General features: G+C 49.7%; 1 protein-coding gene across 8 annotated transcripts in view; it reads left to right on the top strand.

Moving 5' to 3' along the window:
* Positions 1-14,933, top strand: part of PC (pyruvate carboxylase) — a 236,720-nt gene that overhangs the window by 102,542 nt on the left and 119,245 nt on the right. For all 8 annotated transcript variants that reach the window (XM_073351710.1, XM_073351709.1, XM_073351708.1 and 5 more), the window contains 6 exons: positions 6,225-6,360; positions 6,841-7,025; positions 8,375-8,540; positions 9,030-9,175; positions 10,227-10,344; positions 10,751-10,902. In XM_073351710.1, coding sequence (XP_073207811.1) covers positions 6,225-6,360; positions 6,841-7,025; positions 8,375-8,540; positions 9,030-9,175; positions 10,227-10,344; positions 10,751-10,902 — 903 coding nt within the window. The remainder of the gene's footprint in view (positions 1-6,224; positions 6,361-6,840; positions 7,026-8,374; positions 8,541-9,029; positions 9,176-10,226; positions 10,345-10,750; positions 10,903-14,933) is intronic.

Genomic DNA, 14,933 nt, shown 5'->3' with positions numbered 1-14,933 from the left:
TGCGTTACCTAGGGAGGTGGTAGAATCTCCTTCCTTAGAGGTTTTTAAGGTCAGGCTTGACAAAGCCCTGGCTGGGATGATTTAACTGGGAATTGGTCCTGCTTCGAGCAGGGGGTTGGACTAGATGACCTTCTGGGGTCCCTTCCAACCCTGATATTCTATGATTCTATGGGGTTCCCCAGTCTTGGTAAGGGTCCAGCCAGTATCCAACCTAACTGGAAAGTGACTTGGGTGATAAGAAATAGCCAGCATGGATTTGTCAAGAACAAATCATGCCAAACTAGCTTAAGTTCCTTCTTTCATGGGTTTACTGGTCTAGTGCGGGGGAGGAGGGGGAGCAGTAGATGTGGTATGTTTTGATTTTAGTAAGGCTTTTGGCACAGTCCCACATTACAGTCACATAAGCAAACTAGGGAACTGTGGCTAAACACAGTTACTGTGAAGTGGGTGTTCAGCTGGTTGAAAGACCATACTCTCAGAGTAGTTATCAATGGGTCACTGTCAAACTGGGAGGAGATATCTAGTGCGGTCCCTCGGGGATTATTCCTGCGTCTGGTTCTATTCAATGTTCTCATTGGTAACTCAGATACTGGAGTGCAGACTATGCTTATAAAATTTGCAGATGACACCAAGCTGGGAGGGGTTGCATGCACTTTGGAGGACAGGATTAGATTTCAAAACAAATTGGAGAATTGGTCTGAAATCAACAGGATGAAATTCAATAAAGATACCTGCAAAGCCCCTGCACTTAGGAAGGAAAAATGAAATGCTCAGCTACAAAATGGGGAATAACTGGCTAGGCAGCAATACTGCAGCAAAGGATCTGGGGGTGATAGTGGAGCACCAATTGAATATGAGTCAAATATGTGATGTGGTTGTGAAAAAGCCGAATATCGTTCTGGGGTATATTAACAGGAGTGTTGTACGTAAGACGTGGAAGGTAATTGTCCCTTGCTGCTCAACACTGGGGAGGCCTCAGCTGGAGTACTGTGTGCAGTTCTGAGCTCCACACTTCAGGAAAGGTGTGGATAAATTCGAGAGAGTCGAGGGGAGAGCACTAAAAATGAAAAAAGTTTAGAAGACAACCTGATCTATGAGGAAAGGTTACAAACTCTGGGCATATAGTCTTGAGAAAAGAGACTGAGGAGAGACTTGAAAGTCTTCAGATATGTTAAGGGCTGCTATAAAGTGGACTGTGACTTTTCTCCATGTCCACTGAAGGCAGTTGTTCTCCATGTCCACTGAAGGCAGGACAAGAAGTCATGGGCTTAATCGGCAGCAATGGAGATTGAGGTCAGATATTACGAAAAATTTTCTGACTCTAAGGGCAGTTAAGCTCTGGAACAGGCTTCCAAGGGAGTTGTGTAATCCCCATCACTGGCGATTTTTAAGAAAAGCTGGACAAACACCTGCCAGGGAGGGTCGAGGTTTAGCTGGTCCTGCCTCAATGCAGGGGGCTGGATTTGATGGCCTCTCAAGCCCTACACTGCTATGATTCTGTGAGGTCAGTGGCTGAGCTGTAAATAGAACCCAGGCATCCTGACTCCCAGTTCTGAGTTATCCACAACAGTGCCTGTGTTTTGTGGGGCTTTTTAGTTGCAATTCTCTCTTGAAATACCAACCCGACATCCGTTTCTCTTTCTGAAATTCTCTTACGCTGGGTGAGGTTTATAAAAAGTGTTGGATCTGTGCAGAAAAACCAAAGTAGGAAAGCAGATCTAAGGGAGACAGAATTGTACACTGTGTTGCTCCTGGCATGCCTAAAGCCTGGAATGGTGAAAATCTCGTTAAGAGAGGTTGGGAGGCATTTGCAGTCACTTTCTACCTTCCTGACTCCCAAAGAAGCCAGAGGAAACCAGTACTGGGCTTTTTTTTTATCTGTGTTTTGTACTTAATTAGAGGAAAGAGGGTGCTTTTTGCTATTTGGCTCCAGGAGATTAGGCGATTTGCTAACAAATTATTTCCATCACAGTTCGCTCCATGATGAAGCTGTCTCCTGGCCCACTGTGTGGCTTGGTGGAATGCTACTGGATGGGGGAAAGCAGTGACTCTGAAATGGACTGTGGATCATGGTGGTTATAATACTACTGACAACTCTGGTGATATTTCAGAGGTTCTTAGGCCAGAAGGGACTACTGATCAGCTAGTCAGACATTCTGCATAACAGCTCATAGGCCTGGCCCTGAATTAATTCCCATTTGAACTAGAGCAGAGCTTTTAGAAAAACATCACAAGCTGATTTTAAAATGGCCAGTGATGGAGAATCCACCACATCCCCTGGTAAATTGTTCTTATGGTTAATTCTCACTGTGAAAAAAAAAAAAGTGCACCTTATTATTCCATGTCCAAATTTGTCCAGCTTCAAATTCCAGCCACTGGATCTTGTTAGACCTTTGCTAGACTGAAGAGCCCTCTTTTATCAATTATCTCTTCCTCCTGTAGGTACTTATAGACTGTGATCAAGCCAACCCGTAACCTTCCTGGTGTGTTTTCTTAAATCCTGGAGGCATGTGAGCCTGTCAGTTTTTCATTTCCAAACAATTTCTGCCAGTTCAATTTAGGGAGAAAAATTGAAAATGGGACCCCTGAAGGCTAAATAAAAAGAACCGGATATTTATTCTTTTAAAAAATCTCATGCTTTTTAAGACGATCTCATGATTTTGAGGGGCCTGACTCATGACTAGGGCCCTACCAAATTCACGGTCCATTTTGGTCAATTTCACAGTCATACAATTTTTAAAAAAGTAAATTTCATTATTTCAGCAATTTAAATCTGAAATGTCACTGTGTTGTAATTGTAGGGGTCCTGTCCCAAATAGGAGTTGTGGGGGGGGGTCACACGGTTATTGCAGGGGGGGGTTGCATTACTGCTAACCTTACTTCTTACTTGGATTACTGCTAACCTTACTGTGCTGCTGCTGGTGGTGGCTCTGCCTTCAGAGCTGGGCAGCTGGAGAGCAGCGGCTGCTGGCCGGGAGCCCAGCCTTGAAGACAGCCATTGCCAGCAGCAGCGCAGAAGTAAGGATGGCCTGGTATGGTATTATCACCCTTACTTCTGTGCTGCCGCCTGCAGAGCTGGGCCTTCAGTCAGCAGCCACCATTCTTCGGCCGCCCAGCTCTGAAGGCAGCGCAGAAGTAAGGGTGGCAATACCATGACGCCCCTAAAATAACCTGGTAACCCCCCCCCCCCACCTCCGCAACTCCATTTTGGTCAGGACCCCTGTCAGGGTTCCTGCCCCACTCTGAACTCTAGGGTACAGATGTGGGGACCCGCATGAAAGACCCCTAAGCTTATTCTTACCAGCTTAGGTTAAAAACTTCCCCAAGGTACAAACTTTGCCTTGGCCTTGAACCGTATGCTGCCACCACCAAGCGTTTTAAACAAAGAACAGGGAAAGAGCCCACTTGGAGATGTCTTCCCCCAAAATATTCCCCAAACCCTACACACACCCTTTCCTGGGGAGGCTTGAGGATAATATCCTAACCAATTGGTTACAAAATCATCAAAGACCCAAACCCCTGGATCTTGGAACAAAGGAAAAATCAGTCAGGTTCTTAAGAGAAGGATTTTATTAAAAAAAAAGAAAGGTAAAAATCATCTCTGTAAAATCAGATGGAAAATACTTTACAGAGTATTCAGATTCAAAACACAGAGGATCCCCCTCTGGGCAAAACCTTAACGTTACAGAAAACAGGAATAAACCTCCCTCTTAACACAGGGAAAATTCACATAAAACAAAGGATAAACTAATCCGCCTTGCCTGGCTTACCTATACTGACTACAATATTGGAGACTTGGATTAGGATGGGTTGGAGAAGGTTGATTTCCGTCTGGCCTCTCTCAGTCCCAAAAGAGAACAACCACGTAAACAAAGAGCACAACAAAAGCTTCCCCTGCCCACCCCCCCAAAGATTTGACAATATCTTGTCCCCTTATTGGTCCTTTGGATCAGGTGCCAGCCAGGTTAGCTGAGCTTCTTAACCCTTGACAGGTAACAGGATGTTGTCTCTGGCCAGGAGGGATTTTATAACACTGTATACAGAAACCCTTCTCTTTATATTTATGGCAGCCCCCAGTTTGAGAAACGCTGGTCTCCCCCAGGAAATCTGTATAGTATAGGGTAAAAGCACACAAGAGATGAGATTTCACCGGGGAGACCAGATTTCACGGTCTGTGCTTTTCATGGCCGTGGATTTGGTAGGGCCCTCCTCATGATTTTTGAATGTCTGGGTTTGCAATGTTGGGACGCCTGCTGGCTGTGAGTTCCGGGCATGATTCGGGGGCTCACACAGTCACTACCTGTGCCTGGTAAAGTTTTCAGTTGGTGCAAAGCTCGGCGGAGGGGGAAAGAACAATGGTGAAGGGGTCAGTTGCACAAAGGGAGCTTGGCCGCTGGGAACCTAGGGTCATTTGAGCAAGGTGCGCTCGAATACAGCCTGAGGCAAGGGCGTACCTCCAGGCACAGGGCACATCAGGTGCATTACAGGACAGGGGCTATACCCTGGAATTCAGGGGCTCCACAAAGGACTCGGTTCTGTAAACCAAATGACCGTGAGCTACTGCCGCAATGCGAGGGCTGCGATCTCACATGATCCTGGGGTGGATCAGCGGGGGGGTGGGGGGTCGAGCAGGAGGGGGAAGTGGCATCACCTCTGTATGCATCATCTGTGACTTCAATACTGCTTCCAGCTCTGGGGTGCGCACTTCGAATCATTGCAAAGAAAGAGCCACAAGAACAATCCAAGGGCAGGAAAACCTGCCTCCTAAGGAGAGGCTCATAACAATGCACCACATTGCCCTATGTGTTGCTGCAGAGAAGGGGGGATCAGTGCCTATCCTCTTCCAGGGAGTGGGGACCCTGGGTCACAGAGGGACAGCACCCAGCCAGTTTTCCTAGACAGCCCCCCCAACCTGGAGCCAGCTCGGCGCCGGTGCCCCCTAAAGGGGAAAGGCCCCATGACCTATTTCCCAGTCCACACCCCTCTGAGCCAGCCAGTCCTCTGAGCCTGGGGCTGTATCAGAGATGGCACCCCCAGGGTGGAAAAGACCCCATATTCCATTCCCGACCCTGCATAGCCAGCCAGTCCCCTGCCATGGACCCGGACTGGAGCTGGTGCCCTCTCAAGGAGAAAGGCCCCATATCCCATTCCCCTCCACTCAGTTCTCTCTCACGCACCCAGTCCCTGACAATATTATCCAGGCCAAGCTGCCACTTTGCCTTTGCTGTGTTAGCGTCTCCTTTGTTCCACTTGTCTCATTTCCAAGGACCTGACTGGGGGGAGAAGCCAGCCCAGAGCCTGACGACACCTGAAAGCTAATTTTGGACCCGGGGCACTATTGATTCTCAGCTGTAAAAATAAATCTGCTGCTAAACGCCTGGTGATTTTTTTACCACTTCCCTGTTTAACCGCAAGGCGCTTGCTAGCTGCAGACAGGTTCCTCGGGCTGCTGCACGAACAGCCCTTTACAGCTGTTGAAGTTGAGAACGAAAGGGTCACACGCTTTGTAGGCTGTGCTGGCCGGGTGCATGGCTGCCCTCCATTTCCCCCATGCTCCCTGGGTGCCACCCAACCATCTGCTTCTATTTCAGACACTCGCTGCAACACCTCCCATCTGCCGGGGGTTCTGTGTGCCCCCCCCCATTCTCCCTCCTCCCATACCCCGGGCCATCCTTCACCCAGCGCTACAGGGGTCCCAATCTCAGTCAGGGTCTGCGCAGTACCCAGTACAAGGGAGTCCTTGATCTCTGGGTTTGTGCCGTTGACGGGGTCCCAGACTTGGTCGGGGTTGTGCAGTGCCTGGCACAGTGGAGGCCCTGATTTCAGTTGGGTCCTGTAGACGCTGCTGCAACACAAACAATAATCAAGATGAAATAGCATGAGGGTCACTCTGAATTCAGACTCATTCATCCAAGGGCAGAATTCACATCCATTCGCCTCTAAGGCACTAGTCCCAGGGAGACATCCTCCTCGGCTGCAAATAGCCCTTTTGCCTCTGGTTAGGTGGAGATCTGGCTGCAGGAGGCCCTGGTTGGTCAGGCATCTGGCTGCAGGGAGCTCTTTCTCTGGTATATTCATACCCAATCACTGAAGCAGGGGGTTCTTCTCCCAAACCTTTCCCCGCTGTCCCTGGTGTCTGGGAGCCTTTGCAGAGGGGTGCCTGTTCCCTACACGTGCTGCCCTTTGCATCACCCTGACGTGCCCCCCTGCGTGTGTCTCCCCAGATGCTGCAGCTGTGTTTCGTGAGAGGGGGCCTCGGGTTCCTGCGTGCCAAGCGCCTCTCCCTGATCCATGCCGCCTTCCAGAGCACCCAGCGGGTGGAGTACAAGCCCATCAAGAAAGTCATGGTGGCCAACAGAGGTAAGAGATGCACCCTGCCCCCATTGCTGCCACCCCACCCCAGCAGTGGATCCCAGAAACTCCTCTGTGGCCATGCTGAGGCCCCATCCTGTCCCATGACCATGACCCCCCACGACAGTGGCAGAGGGTGTTCCCTCCCAGAGAACCAAGGCTGGAAGCTCCCCCCTCCCATACTGATTCCAGCAGCCTTGGGTCAGGGAGCTGAGCCCCTCCTGCCCTACACTGAGTTTCCTTAGGGTGGGGTTGGTACGGCCCCCCAGGGCAGTGGGGCAGGGAGCAAACACTCCATTGAGATGCCCTGGGTCAGCTTCCCCCTGGGAATGATCAGCTCAGGCATCGTTGACGTGCCAGTCACACTTGGGCAGCTTCCCACTCGCAGCATGATTGGCTCAGGCTCTCTGCAGACTCAGGCAGCCGGTTACACTCCTTTGCCTCCATGCACAAACCCCTGTGGGTCACTCTTTGGTGTGTGTGTTGCAGGGGAAATTGCCATCCGGGTGTTCCGAGCCTGCACCGAGCTGGGGATCCGGACAGTGGCCGTCTATTCCGAGCAGGACACAGGGCACATGCACAGACAGAAGGCGGATGAGGCTTATCTCATTGGGAAGGGATTGCCCCCAGTCCAGGCGTATTTGCACATTCCTGACATCATCAAAGTAGCCAAGGTATGAGAGGAACGTGAGGGGCAGGGGTTACAATTCATAGAATCATAGAATATCAGGGTTGGAAGGGGCCTCAGGAGGTCATCTAGTCCAACCCCCTGCTCAAAGCAGGACCAATCCCCAATTTTTGCCCCAGATCCCAAATGGCCCCCTCAAGGATTGAACTCACAACCCTGGGTTTAGCAGGCCAGTGCTCAAACCACTGAGCTATCCCTCCCCCCCAAAGCAAAGTGACCGACGAGGATGGGATTCATAATTAATATTATGTGTAATCATGAGCAATTATATTAGGGCTGTCAAATTATTAAAAATTAATTGCAATTAATCGGGAGATTAAAAAGGGTCACAATTAATTGTAGTCTTAATCGCACAGCTACACAATAATAGACTCCTAATTGAAATTTCTTATAAATCTGTTAGGATGTTTTCCTACATTTCCAAATATATTGATTTCAGTTACAACACAGAATACGCAGTGTACGGTGCTCACTTCCTATTATTAGTTTGGATTACAAATATTTGCACTGTAAAAAAGATAAACAAAAGAAACAGACTTCCGTTCACCTCAGACAAGTATTGCAGTGCAATCTCGATGGTGAAAGTGCGACTGACAATGTAGATTTCTTTTACCTATATATGTAATTATTATATAACACAATTGTTATATTGTTGTATGTTGATTAATTACTAATAATATAAACAATGTTAAACTTTAGAGCCTACAAATCCACTCCGTCCTACTTCTGTTCAGCCAGTCACTAAGACAAATAGTTTGTTTACATTTACGGGACTTAATGCTGCCCGCTTCTTATCTACAATGTCACCAGAAAGTGAGAACAGGCGTTCGCATGGCACTGCTGTAATAGAAAGTAAACGCTGTACACTTTGTACTCTGTGTTGTAATTGAAATCAATGTGTTTGAAAATATAGAAAAACATCCAAAAATATTTATAATAAATTGCAGTTGGTATTCTATTATTGTTTAACAGTGCGATTAAGACTGTGATTAATTGTGACTATTTTTTATGTAGCTAATTTGTTTTCCATTAATCGCTTGAGTTAACTGCTATTAATTGACAGCCCTAATTATGATTAATAATTACACATTAGATTGGCTTGAGGGTTGGGCTGGGAGTTCTGTTCCTGAGTCTGGGAAGGGAATGGGGTCTGGTAGATTACAGCGCAGGGAACTGGGTGCCAGGACTCCTGGGTTCTATCCTGCCTCTGACATTCAACTGGCCCCATTCCGTGCCTCAGTTTCCCTAATCTTCTGGGCACTTGAAGGCCTGTGGATTTTAAAGAGCCAATGTGCCATTTTTCTAATGCCTCTCCCACTGTGTCGGTGTCCCTAGGAGAATGAAGTGGATGCTGTGCACCCCGGCTACGGTTTCCTGTCTGAGCGCTCGGACTTCGCTCAGGCTTGCAGTGATGCTGGAATACACTTCATCGGCCCCAGCCCAGAGGTGGTACGCAAGATGGGTGACAAGGTGGAAGCCCGCGCCATCGCCATTGCTTCAGGTAGGGGGTGCTCTCCCCTCGCAGACAGTGCTGGCCCCAGTGTGGTACTAGGGGCTGCTGTGCTGCAGGGCATGGGGTGGGGAGAGCAGTGTGGGGTGCATTTCCATGCAGGCAGGGCTGACCCCTGAGTGGCACTAGGGGGCGCTGTGTTGCTGGAAGTGCTGCATCTTAGATGGCTCTGCCCATGACTCACTGTGTAGGCTGGGGCAAGCCACTCTCATTAAATTTATTACAGTAGTTCCTAGATTGCCCAACTGAGATAGGGACCCCGATCATGTTGGGCACTGTGTAGATCCCACCTGAAAGCAGGGCCCCTGTTGTACCAGGTGCTGTACAGACACACTGTGAGAGGCAGTCCCTGCCCTGAAAAGCTCATGCTCTAATTAGACAAAGGGTGGAAGTGGAAACTGAGGCACTGAGTGGGGATGGGCTTTGCCCAAGGTCAGTGGCGAAGCTGGGAATGACATGCCTGTATCTGCTCTCTCCTAGGGGTCCCTGTGGTGCCGGGCACTGACTCCCCAATATCATCTCTCAGTGAGGCCCATGAGTTCTCCAACAAGTATGGCTTCCCTATCATCTTCAAAGCTGCGTATGGCGGAGGTGGACGGGGCATGAGGGTCGTGCGCAGCTATGAGGTACCATTGATTCCAGAGCAAAGACACACCTGCCCTTAATACCCTTCTGGCTTCCTGGCCTCAGCTTCTGGGGCTGAGAGCATCAGTGGCATCTGCAGCTTCTGCTCCTGTGGCTGGTGCAGTTGCAGCTACTCTGATTGGCTGGCGTGTTGATGGTGCGAGAGCCTTCTCCTATGCGTCCCATGTGCAAACCTCCCAGCCACAGTGCTGGCTTCCTGTGTCCCTATGCCAAACCATCTCCCATGTATCATCTCTCATCTCTGCACCCCCTTGCCAGAGGACAGCTACATCTCTTTAATTTCCCCTCCTGGAGGTCGCTGGGTGGCGAAAACAGATGCGGTATCTTAGCGTGGTTTCAAGACAAACCTTTTATTGGGAATGGAAACTATATACAGAAATATGATCAAAAAAGTCCTGCTACTCTCAGGCTGCAGCCTATGCTAGCCCTGCGCTGGGCTGCTTTGTCTTTGCTCCCAGTCTGAAGCGAGCCCCAGGAAACCCCGAGGCTGCATGAAGAGTGTACAGGAAGTGTGACATCTCTACACTGCCTGGAGGACGCACTCTATAGCACAGCAGAGAGAGAGGTGCCCTAATTTTACCCTTTGCTCCAAAGTGGATGGTAGCAGGGACTGAAGGGACCTTACCTTTATAGTGGCAGCATGGGTGCTGGAGTGGGAGGTAGGATGCCTGGGTTCTATCCCTGGCTCTGGTGTGGAGCTTGGGCAGGTCCCTTTCCTTCTTGGGCAGTTTCCCCTCTCACCCTGTGTCTTTTTAGACTGTGAACTTTTCAGGGCAGGGACTGTCTCTGTGCAACACAAGGGACAATGGGAACCCCAACCTCATAATTTGCCAAAGATCACCAGTAAGTCAGTGGGAAAACTGGGAATAGAACCCAGACTCCCAGCCACTTATACTCCAGCGGCCCAGCCCACCAGACCTGAGTCCTCTCCCAGAGCTGAGAATAGAACCCAGGAGTCCTGAGTCCTAGTCAAATGCTCTGTTCATTAGGCCGCACTACTGAGTCAATCTCTCACCTATCTGCCCCCTACAGGAGCTGGAGGAGAATTACACCCGGGCGTTCTCGGAGGCGCTGGCTGCTTTTGGGAACGGGGCTCTCTTTGTGGAAAAGTTCATTGAGAAGCCAAGACACATTGAGGTCCAGATTCTGGGTGAGCCCTAATATCCCTCTGCCTCCCTGATCCAGCCCAGGGTGAACTGGCTGACTTAGGGGGGCAGGGAATGAGACACAGCTTCTTTCCTCTCTAGGGGGCACCAGCTCTGATCCAGCCCCAGGGCAGGGGGACTGGCTGACTCATAGGGGCAGGGAATGGGACGCAGGGCATTTCCCCTCCACAGGGTGCTGGCTCCAATCCAGCCCCAGGCGGGGGGACTGGCTGGCTCACAGGGGCAGGGAGTGAAACCAGGGCCTTTCCCCTCTAAGGGGCGCTGGCTCTGATCCAGCACCACAGTTGGGGGACACTGGCTGGGTGTTGCCTGCCTGGAGTCTCTTCTACACGTGACCCAGGGTACCCAGTCCCTGGAAGGGAATCAGCATTGACTTTCCCTTCTCTGCAGGGGACAAGTATGGGAATGTGGTGCACCTTTACGAGAGGGACTGCTCCATCCAGAGGCGGCACCAAAAGGTTGTGGAGATTGCCCCGGCGGCTCACCTCGACTCCCAGCTCCGTACCAAACTCACCAATGATGCCGTCAGACTGGCCAAGCAGGTACGAGCCACCCTGGAGATCCTGGGGCTGGGAGAGCAGGGGGTTGCAGGTTGGGATAGAGGGGTATTGGCAGAGCTGTGTGTGTGTGGTGCCCAGTGCTGGGATAGCACAGGGCTGTGGATGGGAACTAGGGGAAGGGTGGTTGTGGCTTAATTGTTTCTTAGGAGCCTTCGAGGTGCTAGAAGCTGGGCATGGGCGACAGAGATGATCCCCTGTTCTGTTCGTTCCCTCTGGGGCACGTGGCATTGGCCACTGTCGGAAGACAGGGTACGGGGCTAGATGGACCTTTGGTCTGACCCAGTACAGCCATTCTTATGTTAACTGTCCGGTATCATCTGTTCCACCACTGATCCTTTTTGAAGTATAAAATTGTTTCCTTTCTATCTCAAAACATTAGCTTTCTTTGGGAGGGGGGTGTAATCCAGTAACTAGGACATTGGGCTGGGAGCCAACACTTCTGGGTTCAGCTCTGGGAGGGGTGTGGGGCATGGGGGTTAGAGCAAAAGTGGATGGGCATCAGAACTTTGTGCCTCAGTTTCCCTGCAAAGTCACTGTAAGAGCTGAGAATAGTTCTGATTCCCAGCCCCCTTGCTCTGACCACTAGACCCCACTCTCCTCCCGGAACCAGGAATAGAACCTAGGAGTGCTGACTTCTAGGCTTTCCCTCTGCATTAACCCATTAGACCCCACTCCCCCACAGAGCCAGGAATAGAACCCAGGAATCTGGAAAGCTACCTCGTTACCCACCGTCATAGCCCTCCTCAAAACTCTCCTTTGCTGTGATGCTGACAAAAAACATGCCAGTGGTCAGGCTGTTGGTGTGCTGAGCCCGCTGCCCCTCGCGCTGCCCATGACCGTCTCTGCCCATGACCGTCTCACGGTTTACTTGTACTTGCCCATCTAGCTCCATCCATCTCTTGTCTCTTGCCTTATCCTCAGGCTGGAAGCCCGGGGGCAGAAACCCTCTTTTTGTTCTGTGCATTTAGCACACTGGGGTCTTGGTTCATGACTAGGGCCCCTAGGTGCTACTGCAATACAAATGGTAAATATCAATAACCCTGACCCCCCAGCTCAGTGCTCTTGTCCATTAGACCACGGTGTCTCGAACCGTCCCATGCTGACAGCTCTCTGAATTCGGGAGCCCATGTTGTGGAGGGGGGCCCATCTGTCCATCTTTGTCACCCACGTTCAGTAGCCGAGTCCTTTGCAGACGCACTGGAGATGGAGTAGCTGAATCCGGTGGGCGTTAAGAATGATGCATCTTGACAGAGCCAGGGCCCACTGTATTTCTTAATTGGCTGGCGTTCATTCCCAGAACACCTGATCTTGGTTGTGGGGACTTGATGGCTCAACTTGCCAGCCTGATTGCATCCTGCCTGGCTACAGTGTGTGGCCAGGAATCCCTTTCATTATTAGGTGTATTACAGTAGCGTCTAGAGGACCTGACTGAGATCAGGACCCCATTGTGCCAGGCACTGCACAGACCCCGACTGGGATAGGGGTCACCGTTGTTGCTGAATGCTGCACAAACACTGGCTGACATCGGGGCCCCTTAGTGCCAGGCACTGTGCAGACACAGGGTGACAGCTCCTGCCCCAAAGAGCTTGCAGTCTAAATAGTAAAATAAGGAGGGGAAACTGAGGCAGTGAGTGGGGAAGGGACTAGCCTAGCCCAATGTCAGGGGTCTCCACATGCTACCATAATACATATAATAACACTACAGCTCTGATTTCCTCCTGCATGAGGTGGTGGTGGAATGTCGAAACTTAAATCCACTGGCTCTGCTGTATGGGAACATACCTCTTGACTCCCTGTCTGCTGAGAACCCCACTGGGATGCTCCTCGGCTCTGCAGTTTAGTAAACCATCACTGCAGCTCTGAGCCAGATGGACTGCAGCGGGGAACTGGGGTAATAATGGAATCTGTCAGCTGCCCGGAGCAGAGCAGTGAGCTCTGAGTGTGTGTGTATGTATGAGATGTTGCCCCCTGCTGGAGATAATGAGGCTGATGTGAGTGTGTGTGTGTATAGTTTGGATTTCCCTTTGTGCATGTGTGCCAACTTATGTGTGTGTGTGTGCACACAGATTGGACTTCCCACTGTGTGTATGTTAAATGTGAACCTTATCCAAGCATCAGGACTCCTGGGTTCTATTCCCAGCTGTAGGAAGGGAGTGGGGTCTAATGGGTTAAAGTAGAAGGGGCTGGGAGTCAGAACTCCAGGGTTCTCTCCTTAGATCTGGGAGGGGAATGGAGTCTAGTAGTTAGAGCACTGGGAGGGCAGGGAGCCCGGACCCCCAGTTTTTTTTCCTGGATCAGGAAGGGGAGTATAGCCTAGGGGTTAGAGCAGGGGGCAGATTTCAGCAGCTGGATAGGGTGTGTTGAGGTTGAGGGTGCCTTGTGTCTAAAAGGAGACAGGCACAGGTTGAGGCTTCATCTTCATGGTGGTGAATCATATTCAGATTTCTGTGAGATTGGGGTCTTTGTCCCAACCAGCAGCATGAGATGGGGTAGGGGTATCTCGCAGATTCTGTCCTAGCAGTCGTAATGGGTGGCATCCAGACTGCAGCAAGGGAAACTGGGAGTTAAGATCGGTCCCATCCAGAGCAGTGGGCTTGGGGGTTAACACCCCTTGGGATGCCCAGGACCAGTTCCTCCTTCTCAGGACGTTCAGCTCAGGCTCCCTGCAGACCCAGGCAGGTGTCTTCACAAAAGAGATAAAAGATCAGGATGAAATTTTGAATCACAACACGGTTTCAGCACAAAATGTCCTTTTTGTCCAAAATGAACATTTCATAAAGTCACAGATTCCAAGGCCATCGGGGGCCATTGTGATCATAGTCTGACTTTTTGTAGAGAACACAGGCCAGAGAACTGCCCCAAAATAATTCCTAGAGCAGATCTTTTTTTTGGAAAAACATCTGATCTTGATTAAAAAATTGTCAGTGATGGAAAATCCACCCCAGCCCTTGATAAGTTTTTCCAATGGTTAATGACTCTCGCTGTTAAAAATTGACACTTTATTTCCAGTCTGAATTTGTCTAGCTTCAACTTCCAGCCATTGAGTTGTGTTAGATCTTTGGTGGCTAGACTGAGAAACCCATTATCTAATATCTTTTGCCCATGGAAGTACTTATAGGCTGGGATCAAGTCATCCCTCAACCTTCTCTTTGTTAGCTAAAAAGCTTGAATTCTTTGAGTCTTTCACTATGAGGCATGTTCTCTAATCCTTTAGTCATTCACATGGCTCTTCTCTGAGCCTTCTCCGATTTATCCACATCCTTCTTGAATTGTGGGTACCTGAACTGGACACAGGATTCCAACAGACTTTGTACCACTGCCAAATACAGAGGCAAAATAACCTTTCTAATCCTGCTCGAGATCTCTCTGCTTATGCATCCAAGGATCTCACTAGCTCTTATGGCCACAGCGTTGCACCGGGAGCTCATGTTCAGCTGATTCTGCACCACGACCGCCAAATCTTTTGCAGAGTCACTGCTTCCCAGGAGAGAGTCCCCCATCCTGTATGTATGGCCTAGATTCTTTGATCCTAGATATATACATTTGACATTTAGCCATATTAAAACGCATATTGTTTGCTTGTGCCTGGCTTACCAAGTGATCCAGATCACTCTGTATCAGTGACCTGCATTCTTTCTTATTTACCACTCCCCCATTTTTGTGTCATCTGCAAACTTGATCAGTTTGATGATTTTGTTTTCTTCCAGGTTTTCAATAAAAATATTAAATAGCGTAGGGCTAAGAACCGATCCCTGTGGGACTTCACTAGAAACACGCCTGTTTGATGACGGTTCCCTGTTTACAATTACATTTTTAGACCAATCAGTTAGCCAGCTATTAATCCATTTAATGTGGGCCATGTTCATGCTATATCTTCCTAGTTTTTTAATCACAATGTTGTGCGGTACCAAGTCAAATGCCTTACAGAAGTCTGAGTGTATTACATCAGCACTCTTACCTTTATTAAGGAAACTTGTAATTTCATCATAAAAAGGTATCGTTCATTTGATGGA

This window comes from Lepidochelys kempii, chromosome 7, assembly GCF_965140265.1.
Source record: "Lepidochelys kempii isolate rLepKem1 chromosome 7, rLepKem1.hap2, whole genome shotgun sequence".
Lineage (NCBI taxonomy): Eukaryota > Metazoa > Chordata > Testudines > Cheloniidae > Lepidochelys > Lepidochelys kempii.
This window is presented reverse-complemented; position numbering and strand designations above follow the sequence as displayed.